Genomic DNA, 12834 nt, shown 5'->3' with positions numbered 1-12834 from the left:
AGACACTGCACAACCCGTCAGCGAATACCTCACAGCAAGTTTTATTTATACATCCAAAAAACAGATCAAATTATCACACTATATACAGATATTACATACAGTGTTTATACACATATTACATCATTTGTACACAAGAAAAATATACATAAAAATGTAAACCTTTGTATACAAAAAAATACCTTAGACAAATTAAACAAGGACCAATAAAAGGTGACTAGATTATTATTAGCTCATCCTATCATGTTTAAAAACAGTAATACAGTACATTCAATGAGTATAGGAATTTGTCAGCCAATCTCTCAGATTTCAAGCGCCCCGTGGAGTTGGATCTATATCGTTGGTGGGGAGTCTAGCTGTGCAATGTCTCTCATCTCATGCTTTGTGAATACAGCAGTATCACCTTGCTTGCGCAAATTCAAGACCACTTTCCAGCCCACCTAATTCCTAGGGGCTGTACATCTAGGAACAACAATGGGGTGGTCAAGCAAAAGAAACAAAGTTGAGTCTGCTCTGGTAATGTGTCTCTTTGGAACTGGGAGAAAGAACTAGGCCTTCAGTTGGAATTGGGGCCTGCTCAGGTCTTAAAAATATGTGTGTGCAGTTGACAGCTGTTAGTAATCCGTATCCTGACAAAATACAAGATGCCTACTAGGTGAATCTCTGGCCTCTCAGTCCTGTTTAGAGCAGGTCATCGATGTCCTCCAAATCCAAACTGATTACAGGTGCTGTTATGTATATCCCTAGTACTTGCAAAGAAATGTAAAAAAAAGGTTCAAATGGTATGCAAACACTATGGTTGGATTTACTGCTCTCTAGAGTGATCCAGTAGTAAATGAGGGAGAAATGTTGTGGCTTTGCACTCAGCTGTCAGGTTGTCTCTCCATGCAATCCCAGTCTTTCAGCAGCAAATGCTTGCCAGAATGTAATAGCTATCAAAATGACTGTCTTACATAATTATAGACATTGTCTTATAATTGACAGTGTACAGAAACATCGATCATTCCACTTCAGATAAATGAAGAGTTCTGCTAGCCATTAAAACAAGAGAAAGGTTTCCATCAAGCACTTTGCAAATGGCAAGATTTTTTTAATTTTTTGTTTTACTTCATTTTCAATCCATTGCAACTCGTTAACTCACCAATAAAACCCACTGTAGAGATTTCTACCCTACAAATATATCTAATACTTAACACTGAGTATCTTTCAGTTAAAAAAATATATACCGAACCTCATGGTTTACTGCTGTAATAATAATTATTAAAAGCAGATGGGACAGAGTTGTCAGGTAGAGTCCATCCTCATTCCCTAACCAAACAGTTAACAGAGACCCATGCTTCATTGACCTTAACTCACCTGATAATAACTTTGTATTACAACAGACAGTGCTATACCTCAAATGCTCATTGCACCAGTTTACATCAATGGTGTCACTACCACAGACAGCTAACAGAGGGTTAAACAAGGGGGCCATAATTTCACATCCATATACACATCCACTGTATCCATATACACTGCTAGACTAGTGAAAGACAACATTCTGGTCCTTTACTGAATGAGTTCTGATATTGAAGAGAACCATTCCCCCCCCCACTGGGTTCCTGAAGTAGAGAGTTTCTCTCTTAGGAGGGACCACATGCATGTCCCAATAAAAACGCCATTATTTAGCAAGACCAGAGAGCACCATGGAGAGCTGCGGACAATAAAGCCCCTAGATATGGCCATTACCCTCGCAATAACAGTGACCCTTTTTCCCTTCGCTATGTGAAACTAAGTATGACCCAAGAGAAGCTTCCTGACTTGGGCCCGGTTTCCCAAAAGCATCTTTAAGGCTAAGTTCATCGTTAGAACTATAGGATCCTAACAATTAACTTGTAGCCTTAAGATGCTTTTGGCAAGCTGGCTCCTGTTCAGTTACTGACAGTCTATATCTCTACTCAAACAGTTTAGCCTTGATTTAGAACAAACTGTTTATGACACAAGAGTTATACAGGCCCCAAAATATTTCTGGTCCACATTGGTATGGATTACATAATGAAGATACATAAAGTGAAGACTAATACAATACATTACACGACTGTGACCGAGTATGGCAATGTGTTTATTGCTTAAAGTAACAAGATTTACCTTCAAGTGTCTAATAGGCCACCCGTAAGGAGTTCCCCAAAGAATGGTGAGGTCAAAAGACCTTTTACATTTGAGTAAACCGATAAAATACCAAATATATACACAATATAAAAAAAAGCTGTTTAAAAGTGGTTCGGCCAAATTCTGTGTCTGTTAAGTCGTGGGAGGAGATAAGTCTACTTCATGATATTCGACAGAGCAATTTCCTCTGTTGCTTCATAATGGGTCACACACAGATGCCTACAAAGGATCTACCCTAGAATCTCTTTCAAAGGTGAATGGAATGAGGAACAGATGAGGCGATGCAATGATCATAGCAAGGCAGGTTATAGTTGAAGACTTAAGACAGGACTAAACTGGCGATACAAAAAAAAAAACAGACCACTGATTGAGGCTTTGTCATAGAATTCTCTAGCACTGTTGCGGTCACTATGATAGGAATAATCGCTCCTAAAAAGGTACTTCCTCCAATGTTCCTCCAAGTGAGTCCATGTTTCAACTGAGGGACCTCCCTCCCTCCACACAAACGCTGCCCAACATCTCCCCCTGCTGGTGAAACCCTCGAGCGGCATTCACATCAAACCACTGGACTCTTGCATACCCTTTCAGATGGCCAAATGGCTATAACATTACCAAATCATTACAGTTAAGGAATATCTGAGGTTGTGGAAATTCAGATAGTATAGTGCACCGTTACCACATTCCAAACTTGAAGTAGATGGAAAATGCATCAACTGTGGGTGAATGAGTGTCTAGAGTCCATGGTTTGACCGGCTCGCTCTCAGTCACTGTGTGGAAAAGGGGGTGTTGCACTGTTGGCACTTGCAGCAGTGGCACTAGCAATGGAGAAGCCAGTGGGGGGCGCCGTGGAGCTGTGACTGGGCTGCACGTCCTTGGGGATGCCACTGTGGGAGGCCAGCTGGTGGCCAAAGGCAGCGCTGAACTGAGGGAGCTGCTGCTTGGACTGGGTGGAGGTCAGGAGGTCGCGTGGTGAGGCGTTGGGGGGAGCAGTCAAGCCCGTCAGGCCGCTCTGGGGGATCGCTGAGAGGGCAGCCATGGGCTGCAGGGTCACAGAGTGGGAGGTGGAGGAGGGGGGAGTGGAAAGAGAGGTGGATATGAGGTGGCCCTCAGGTCTGATGAGGTTGCCAAACTGTGTGGGGTCAGTGAGGGGCAGGTGGAGGTTGTTCCAGGAGGACTGCGGGGGGCCTGGTACCCCGCTCAGAGGGACCTCCACAAGGAGAGGAGTCTCTGTCTGGAAGGAGGTGGCATGGGGGGAGGACATGTGGTCACTATAGGGGGATGGCACATGCTCACTGCTGTAATGGCTGCCCTGTGGAGACGAGGTGGGCACTTCAGGCTTGGCCAGGATGTTGGGCTGGTGTGTCCGGGGGAACGTTCGCTCTGACAGGGGGCTCTGTGCGACTGTGGGGGTGGTGAGGCTAGGCCCAGGGGGGGGGGGCTGGCCCTGGGGCTGCTGAGGTGACACCGCAGAGGAGAAGTGGCCTCCAGCAGAGTGCAGCAGGTTGTCCTCCAGCTCCAGGCTAGAGAAGTTCTCTGGGGGGATGCGGCCGTTGAGCAGGTCCCCAATCCCACCCGGCTGGACCCCTGGCCCAGGAAACACTGCTGCCATGACCCGATGGTCCACTCCATCTGCCTGCGCCATCTCTGCCATGGAGGTCAGGCACACCAGGGAGTCTGGGTAGGAGCCCATCAGCCCAGCCTGCAGTGCTCGCACCAACTCTTCAGCCTCCTCCGTGGTGGGTAGCAGCTCCCCATTTTTACCTGAGGATATACACAACTTTCTTACCCACACCCTAGGAATCTACCAACAATCTCCCTTTCTCAAGAGATCAAAAAGAAATGGGAGTAAATAGTTGAGACTCCAGTTTATTCAGCAGACAAACCGGATCAAATTCGACAATTTTTGAAAAATATAAAAACAATAAAAAGGCTGACATCACACACATGTTAAAAATACCCCCATTGGGAAAGTCTTAATCTAACTGAGGTTATATTGCAGGTCAAATCTAAAAGTATAAACTAACATTCATAAATAGGACCTTGAGCAGTGAAATCCATGACAATAAGCAAACGAAGTGTACCTTCAAACAAGTCAAAGTCCTGCAGGTCATCGGGGAGCCTGGGTAACACGTCCGAGAAGTCTTCCTGGTTCAGCTCGAGGTCGTTTGGAATGTCTGCCATGTCATTGGTGATGTCATCAGGAAGCTCATCAGTGCTCAGTTCAGGCGTCGAAGGACTCCTGCCACCAAGACAGCTTCATAAAATACAATTCTCAGTGCACACCGATAGGACTGTGTAGTCGTTTGTGAGTATATATTGATACTACTTATGTACATCTTTCCCTTTCAAGACGATTCAATACGTATCTAGATATAGGCTCCCATTTAGAGCCCTATCTTTGGGGCCCTATCTTAAGAGTTAATGTCCTGTAATTCTACACATTTTGCCAGAACATTTTTAACAGTTTTAAAGAAGGTTTGTGGCAAATCTACACATTTTGCCATTGGGCAGAGAGAATATTTTCCAATTTTGTAACTAATTTCTAGAGATTTTACTCATTTTGCCATGGGGCAGTGAGAAATGGGCAATTTTACAGTTAATTTCCTGCAAGTTTGCACATTTGCCATAGGGTGGAGAGAAATGTTAGCAGTTTTTACAAGATATCTGAGTGAGAGCTACTAACAAAATCATTAGGGGCCCCACGGTTGGTAATTTAACCATGATTACAAGTTTATCCCCAAAGAGTCTAAGCCTTTGAGGCGAAGAGGGGTTCTACTAAGCTAACATATGGAAATGTTTTAAGATTATCATACCATGGATCATTTAGCTAGTCTATGATGAATTTTAGGACAACTGTCGGTATCAAAAAAGTATTTAATAAAATATTGATTTTGGCCTTTACTACTATAGACATAAAAAACTAAGTGAATAACATTCATAAATGGCAAAAGTAAAAAAATAAATCACAAGGAATACGTTTTTGAAGTGTCAGTCCTATATCTAGGAGATATAAGAAAGCTCGGGGGGGGGACAAAACAAAAACATTTAACCGGTACCAGGTTACCATCATACGAGTCCCATGGGGGTCGTAGAACAAGGCTGAGAACATGAGAGCCTCATCTTTACACACAGACATGTTAGTTTGTAGGCCAAACAGTTCGCATGCTACAGACGTTTTTGTGAAAAGACTTTTTCAGGATGTCTCCTGGTTGGATAAACAGCACTGTAGCTCTGCCACTTTACATCGCAGAGGACACGCTGGACTGAGATGAGGCCCATGCAAAAAACAGATCTCTACCTTTTTATGCATCACTAGTCATGTTAATAATGCCACCTTAATAATGTTCACATATCTTGCATTACTCATCTCATATGTATATACTGTATTCTATACCATCTTTGCATCTTGCCTATGCCGCTCGGTCATCACTCATCAATATATTTATATCTACGGTCGTGGCCAAAAGTTGAGAATGACACAAATATTCATTGTCACAAAGTCTGTTGCCTCAGTTTGTATGATGGCAATTTGCATATACTCCAGAATATTATGAAGAGTGATCAGATGAATTGCAATTATTTGCAAAGTCCCTCTTTGCCATGCAAATGAACCGAACCGACCCCAAAAACATTTCCACTGCATTTCAGCCCTGCCACAAAAGGACCAGCTGACATCATGTCAGTGATTCTCTCGTTAACACAGGTGTGAGTGTTGACTAGGACAAGGCTGGAGATCACTATGTCATGCTGATTGAGTTCAAATAACAGACTGGAAGCTTCAAAAGGAGGGTTGTGTTTGTAATCATTGATCTTCCTCTGTCAACCATGGTTACCTGCAAGGAAACACGTGCAGTCATCATTGCTTTGCACAAAAAGGGCTTCGCAGTCAAGGATATCGCTGCCAGTAAGACTGCACCGAAATCAACCATTTATCGGATCATCAAGAACTTCAAGGAGAGCGGTTCAATTGTTGTGAAGAAGGCTTCAGGGCACCCAAGAAAGTCCAGCAAGCGCCAGGACCGTCTCCTAAAGTTGATTCAGCTGCGGGATCAGGGCACCACCAGTACAGAGCTTGCTCAGGAATGGCAGCAGGCAGGTGTGAGTGCATCTGCACACACAGCGAGGCAAAGACTTTTGGAGGATGGCCTGGTGTCAAGAAGGGCAGCTAAGAAGACACTTCTCTCCAGGAAAAACATCGGAACAGACTGATATTCTGCAAAAGGTACAGGGATTAGACTGCTGAGGACTGGGGTAAAGTCATTTTCTCGGATGAATCCCCTTTCCGATTGTTTGGGGCATCCGTAAAAACGTTTGTCCGGAAAAGACCTACCATCAGTCCTGTGTCATGCCAACAGTAAAGCATCCAGAGACCATTCATGTGTGGGGTTGCTTATCAGCCAAGGGAGTGGGCTCACTCACAATTTTGCCTAAGAACACAGCCATGAATAAAGAATGGTACCAACACATCCTCCGAGAGCAACTTCTCCCAACCATCCAGGAACAGTTTGGTGACGAACAATGCCTTTTCCAGCATGATTAAGCACCTTGCCATAAGGCAAAAGTGATAACTAAGTGGCTAACTAAGTGGCTTGGGGAACAAAACATCGATATTTTGTGTCCATGGCCAGGAAACTCCCCAGACCTTAATCCCATTGAGAACTTGTGGTCAATCCTCAAGAGGCGGGTAAGACAAACAAAAACCCACAAATTCTGACAAACTCTAAGCATTGATTATGCAAGAATGGGCTGCCATCAGTCAAGATGTGGCCCAGAAGTTAATTGACACTTCAAATATATATTTTACTTTCAGTTTTGTACAGCATGCTTCAAACAGCTGAAAATACAATATTTTTGGTTATTGAAAAGATATTTCATAGTGGTTTAGATGGCACAATGATCCTCTACACTTGTTTTGTCACAAACTGCAATTAGGCAAACTATTCGAATTTTAGCAACCAGGAAATGTCGGAGTGATTTATGCATATTGTACCTTTAAAGCAAAACTATTGCTGATCGACAACCTGAACAATCAAAATGAAATATATTGTAAGCCCAGTTCAGCAGGTATAGCCAGATGAGAGCTGGTCAGCGTGCGAAGCTTGGCACAGTGAGCGAAGCTTGGCACAGTGCGCAGTTTGACTAGGCTACTGATATGCCTGTTAACAGTTACATGCTTAGTTTGACAATGAAGGAGAGGACGCGTCAGTTGTCACAAAAGACTACGTAGAAGAAAGTAATATGAGCAACAACAAAAAGATTAATCGGAGATTCGTAACATTTGAATCAATTTTTTGACGATCCATGGATTGTTGTCCGTGGACCGAGGCAGTCGTACATTATTTTAAAACATTTGAATCGGGACAGATGCGTATAGTTACATTCCTAGTTAATACTAGAGCTGAGAGAGGACGAGAGAGAGATTAAGTGAGTGGGACAGACCTGATGCTAGCCTGGGTGGGCATGGTCAGGCTGGAGGAGGAAGGCATTCCCAAGTTCCCCTGGGGCAGAGCCGGCGGGATGGGCTTTTGGGGCCGCCATGGCCCTCTCCTCCTCTTCTTTTTGTGTTTCTTGGTGAGCGCCGGCGGTTTGCTCTTCTTCCGCGGCTTCCGCTGCTGCTGTTGCTGGTGCTGCACTCTTCTGTTACCATCCCCACGCAGGAAATTGTCCTATAGGAAAAACACATGTCCACAAGTATAGTAATACAGAGCAGATACTGTGCCATAGGTATTACAATGGCAAAGCTCCAATTTACTGACTCAAGGGGAACTCACCATCTTTTTGGCATGCTCCTCACAGAGCGGTGTCTGATGCGTGATGTCAAACACAGGGATGGAGCATTGTTGTCCATCTGCAAATTTGGCTGTGCAACTGGAGAAGAGCTGCTGAGAGCGATTCAACAGAACGTCTGCAGAGAAACCGTGAAGGAAACACTCCAATGGAAAAGAGAGCACACACAGTCACGTGTCAAAAACAGGACACATCATTTGAATCTGTTCGCTAAGTTGCAATAAGACAAGTTAAAAAGCCATATTCCCCAATAAATCACAGTTTAGGTATAAGAGTTCCGTGTGCCATGTAACTGATGTAAGGGGTTGGTGGAAAAGGATACGCTGGAAGCAGTGTCGGGTGAAGGGTAGAGCTTGGCTAGTGCAGGCCCGGCCCTTGGTGCTTCCAGTGCAGATTCCCGCCTCTGTCTCCTGCTGCCCCAGCGCACTGAGCAGAGAGACAGACCCACGCTCAGGACACAACCACATCAACACTTCCTCAGCTATTCACAACACAACTAGCATATCAACGCTCTTCAGAACACAATTATCATTACTGGGGACAGGTGCTTCTCCGGATCACGTGACCCACTGACCAGGAAAGACTTGAGTATCTAGGGCCTGGGCACTAATTATAACTTACCTCACAAATTTTGGGAGATTATCCATTGACAGATGGTATTGAAGGAGACTAACCAGGCCCTAGGGAGTTTTAAGTCCAGTGTTGAGTGTGGGTACCTTGACGAGGTCTGGGAGACCGTGCGCAGCTCCTGGATCAACTGGCCAGCACAGTCAGGGTCTTTACTGGCGGCATGCAGCAGGGCTTTGCGGAAGGCATAGCGGTATCTCTTCTGGCGCATGGTTGCCCTCTCCTGCCTGCACAAGTGCTTGTATTTATCCTGGAGGTACGAGCACAGCCGCGCCAGACGTGTTCTCCGAGAGCTACCGGCATCTTCATCAGAGCTGTGATGGGAACAAAATAAACAACAGTCATAGCCTATTCATGTCTGAATAAAATGAGAGCCTAACAACGAGCATGTGAGAAAGCAACATACACGTCCTGTGTGTGTCCTTCCTGTAGTCTCCAGGCGTTGTGATATGGTGGAACTCTCTCAGCCTCCACGTCATCATCCTCTGCACTGTCTTCAGACCAGTCCAACCCTGGAAGAAGATAGCCTGTTAGACCAGCTGGCCTCAGCAGAATAGTCAGATCATCTATATTACACAGACCCCATGTCCCCATAAAGTAATAAATGCCTTTTGTAAACTAACACTTAGACTTGTCTTTTCCTACTTAGCACTGACTATGCTGATACCTACTTTGAGGTAAAAATGTACTTACTATGACTGAGAAAAGCAGTTGTTCCACCTAGATATCTTAAGATGAATGCACCAACTGCAAGTTGCTCTGGATAAGAGCATCTTCTAAATTACTCAAATTGATCCCCCCCCCACTAACTGATCTACTGACCAATCATATCAGATATCTTCACATCAGATCAAAAGAACAATTACATAGTGAAAAAAAAAACATTTGAATTGTGCTGCCTGTGTAAACTCTATTTAACATGGATAGGAAGAAGAGGTACCTAGATGAGGGAAAAGGTCTCCGTGCTCCTGATGTCTTTGGGCGCAGAGCTGTACCAGATGCTGTAACCTGGCCAGGCAGGCAGGGGGGAGGTGAGAAGGCAGCTGGGCGCATGGCCACCATATGCCGCTGAGTGCTGTCCCAGCTACTGGATGGCAAGGGCGTGGCAGTGAACAGAGCTTTCCTGCTGAGGGGGGGACCAGAGGACTGCACCTGACTGGGAGCCGTGTTGGGGGGCAGCCCGACAGGCAGAAAGGCGGGAGTCTGAGGTGGAGCTGGCTTGCATAAAAAACCCTGCTGCTGTCCTGGGAGGACAAACGAGGGCATGGTGGAGTGCTGGGGGGGCTGGAGGAGTCCTGTCTGCTGTTTACGGGGGGAGGTGAGGGTGGAGGGGTGAGGAGGGGTGCACACGGGGAAGAGGAGAGGGGCTAAAGTGCTCTAAAGGTGGTTGGAAAAAGTCAGTGTCGTGACGGTGGAGCTGGAGTTTCTGGCTGAGCACCAGCCGACTGTGTAGTTTCTTCCTGACAGCGGAGCCCTTCCGAGCAGCGCACTCTTCCCCGTTTGTGTCGTCCTCATAAAAGGCAAAAGGGTCCAGGATCTCCCCGTCTGGGAGGGGTAAGAGACGGGTGCAGGGTGGAGAGGGTGGCAGCTCGTCCAGGCCGTTGGAGGCCTTTAGGGCCAGCGAGGGCACAGTTATGTTAAGAGCCACTGACTCCAGGTGAGGTCGTGAGCGCATCTCCTCCAATGTATCATGCTTCTTCTTCCGCTCCTTCTTGGGGATAAACCCAAGAACTTGGAGGTGGCTGTTACAGTATCTGTGGAACACACACACACGTTTAACAAGCTGTTCACAACTATGACAGATGGGTCAATGACAAAGACCTACCGTCCTCAGTGCAGAGGACAACTTTCTATTGTATTGTCACACCCACCTGCGGTCCTCAGACTTGGGGATGGGGTTGGTGCACTGTTGGCTGTTGTACTTGGCCACATATTCACATTGCTTGAAGGGGGCAGTCTTATCCTCCAGGACATGACGGATACAGAAGGCATAGCCATTGAGCCTGCGCTGCTTGCAGAGCTTTGGGCTGTATGAGCACAATGGCTTATTGTCCACCTCCGAGAAGTGGATGTGTTTGCCCTCATACATCACGTGACTCTTGTCCTTGAGAACATCAGCTGATGGGAGAGGAAGATGCCAGGGAAAACCATAAGTCTTACATCATACACAGTAATGCAGAGACTGCCCTGAATATGCAAACAAGACAAACACAAACAGACTGGGGGTACAGAAATAAACATTTACAGCTCCCCTGACTCTATAGTTTGACTTGTTGGCAACATCACCATGCACAATTCAAGAATCTAATCAATAATTTGTTCACGAGGTACGTAAAACATGCACACATGACCGAAATAATCGGAGGATCTGTGGCATATGTTTGTTTAATTCGTTTTTTAACCAATGTTGTAAATGGACATTTTTGGCTTAGGGCAATCAGTTGTAGAAAGTACTGTAATGCTTCCCCATACCTGTGGCCACAGTACATTCATGCGCACGAGGATGCAGTCAGACTGAAGTTGCCCGTTACATGCAAATAAATACAGGATGTGGAAACGCTGTCCTGTAATGTCACAATGTCATTTTCAGAATGTCACCAGTTATTCCATTAGCTAGTTAACGTTAGATAACCTTGAATTAAACGAGGCTCTCATAAAAATATAACTATTACCTAACTAACGTTATGATTAAAACTGAAGGAATAGCTCGCTAGCTAATACATGCACACTTCTTGAGCACATTGAATGAAATAACGTTATGTAAACTACGTGTCTAATTATCTACTAAACAGCCCGACAAATACTAGTTAGTTATCAAAACAAATAGTTAGCTACCATATTGACTTACTTGCTACCTATCGTACGTTAGCTAGCAACTTAGGTAACGTTAGCGAACCGAGCTAGATAGCTAACGTTTGCTATCTAGCTAGCTACATTTCTTGGGCAGCTAGCTTGCTAACGTTAGTTAACTAGCTACATTCTGGTTAATTTGCACACCTCCGAAAAGTATTGACATTGGACAACAATTACAAATGTATATGTTAACGACATACATTAACATCATACATAACTAGCTAACTAGTTACCTTATACAATTGCCACTGTAGCCTACGGTCTAGCGATATGTTGTTAGCTAACGTTAGCACATTAGTTAACATTAGCCAACTACGCTAAAAACACAAAAGTTGCAGTAGCCAGGAAACGGAAACATCAATATACACCAGAAGATGTGTATGAAATATTATGCTCAATTTTCAGCAAACTGAAATATATTTGATAATATAAAAATATCTTCAGACTGGGATTTCACGAGAACCAAACATACGGCAAGGGGAGGCACAGAGGCCCGTTCAAAAAGGCCTTCAAAACAAAACATTGCATGCAAGTCATCTGATCATCTTCTGTTTAGAAAAATACATTTAGGTGATTAATGAAACGCTGTGAACGTGTGTATATTATATTACAGCTCATTAACCAGCTATAATTAGCATATATTGTGTGATACAGATAACAAATCAAACGTTTCAACATTAAACAATAAGGCCTACCAGACCTAATAATCCTAGGGCCTCGAGTAGCAAAGTCGTCCTACTAGTCCTGAGCCATAACCGGGCTCCCCAAAAATCGAAGTCGAGGCTGTGAAGAGGCTTCGCTTACCTTCAATTGGTATAGGCTATGTAGGGTATTCACTCCGGAAAGACTGTAGAAGTGCCAGAAGAATCAGCTTGCCTATTTGTGCATCGATAATCTATATTTTAGGATACTAATAATGCTCCTATTCGAATACAATATAATTGAAAATACTGATGCATGTAAATGAGGTTTATCCACAGCAAATATTAGCAGTTGGGAGCTGCTGAGGATTTTAGTTCAGTCCACAGTAGACTCCTCACAGCACCACTACAGGCACTGCGGAGACATGACAACGGTCCACTGTACAACAACAACCTCTCTACCATATTGGAAATTCAACTTTGTATTAGCTACAGCAGTGAAGAAATGCAATTTTATGTATTGCCGAGTACATGAATGGCAATGCTAATTGGAGTGTAGAGTAGCTAGAGTTATGCGCTTTGAAACAAGTTACATTTCCCTACTTATATCAACCTTATTATAACACGTCACGGTTCTATCTGGCAACGGCTGATATCACAGCATTCTTTATGAATGAGTTCTCTCTACCCTGGCTGCAACACTGTTGCCCAATGCTGATGCAGCTAGTACCCATCACGTCTATTCTTACTAACAGCTTGTAACTATACAAAGTTATAGGGG

At 44.6% G+C, this 12834-nt stretch overlaps 1 protein-coding gene across 1 annotated transcript; it reads right to left on the bottom strand.

The window, feature by feature from the left end:
• Positions 1-17: 17 nt before the first annotated feature.
• LOC124043896 (INO80 complex subunit D-like) lies at positions 18-12679 on the bottom strand. The gene is given in 11 exon segments (XM_046363005.1): positions 18-3906; positions 4227-4384; positions 7585-7811; positions 7917-8050; positions 8255-8358; positions 8649-8873; positions 8966-9071; positions 9500-9861; positions 9864-10313; positions 10431-10677; positions 12217-12679. Coding segments are annotated over 10 exon segments (2985 nt in total). The 5' UTR covers positions 10649-10677; positions 12217-12679; the 3' UTR covers positions 18-2905.
• Between the last annotated feature and the right edge of the window lie 155 nt (positions 12680-12834).

Source organism: Oncorhynchus gorbuscha, linkage group LG09, assembly GCF_021184085.1.
Source record: "Oncorhynchus gorbuscha isolate QuinsamMale2020 ecotype Even-year linkage group LG09, OgorEven_v1.0, whole genome shotgun sequence".
Lineage (NCBI taxonomy): Eukaryota > Metazoa > Chordata > Actinopteri > Salmoniformes > Salmonidae > Oncorhynchus > Oncorhynchus gorbuscha.
This window is presented reverse-complemented; position numbering and strand designations above follow the sequence as displayed.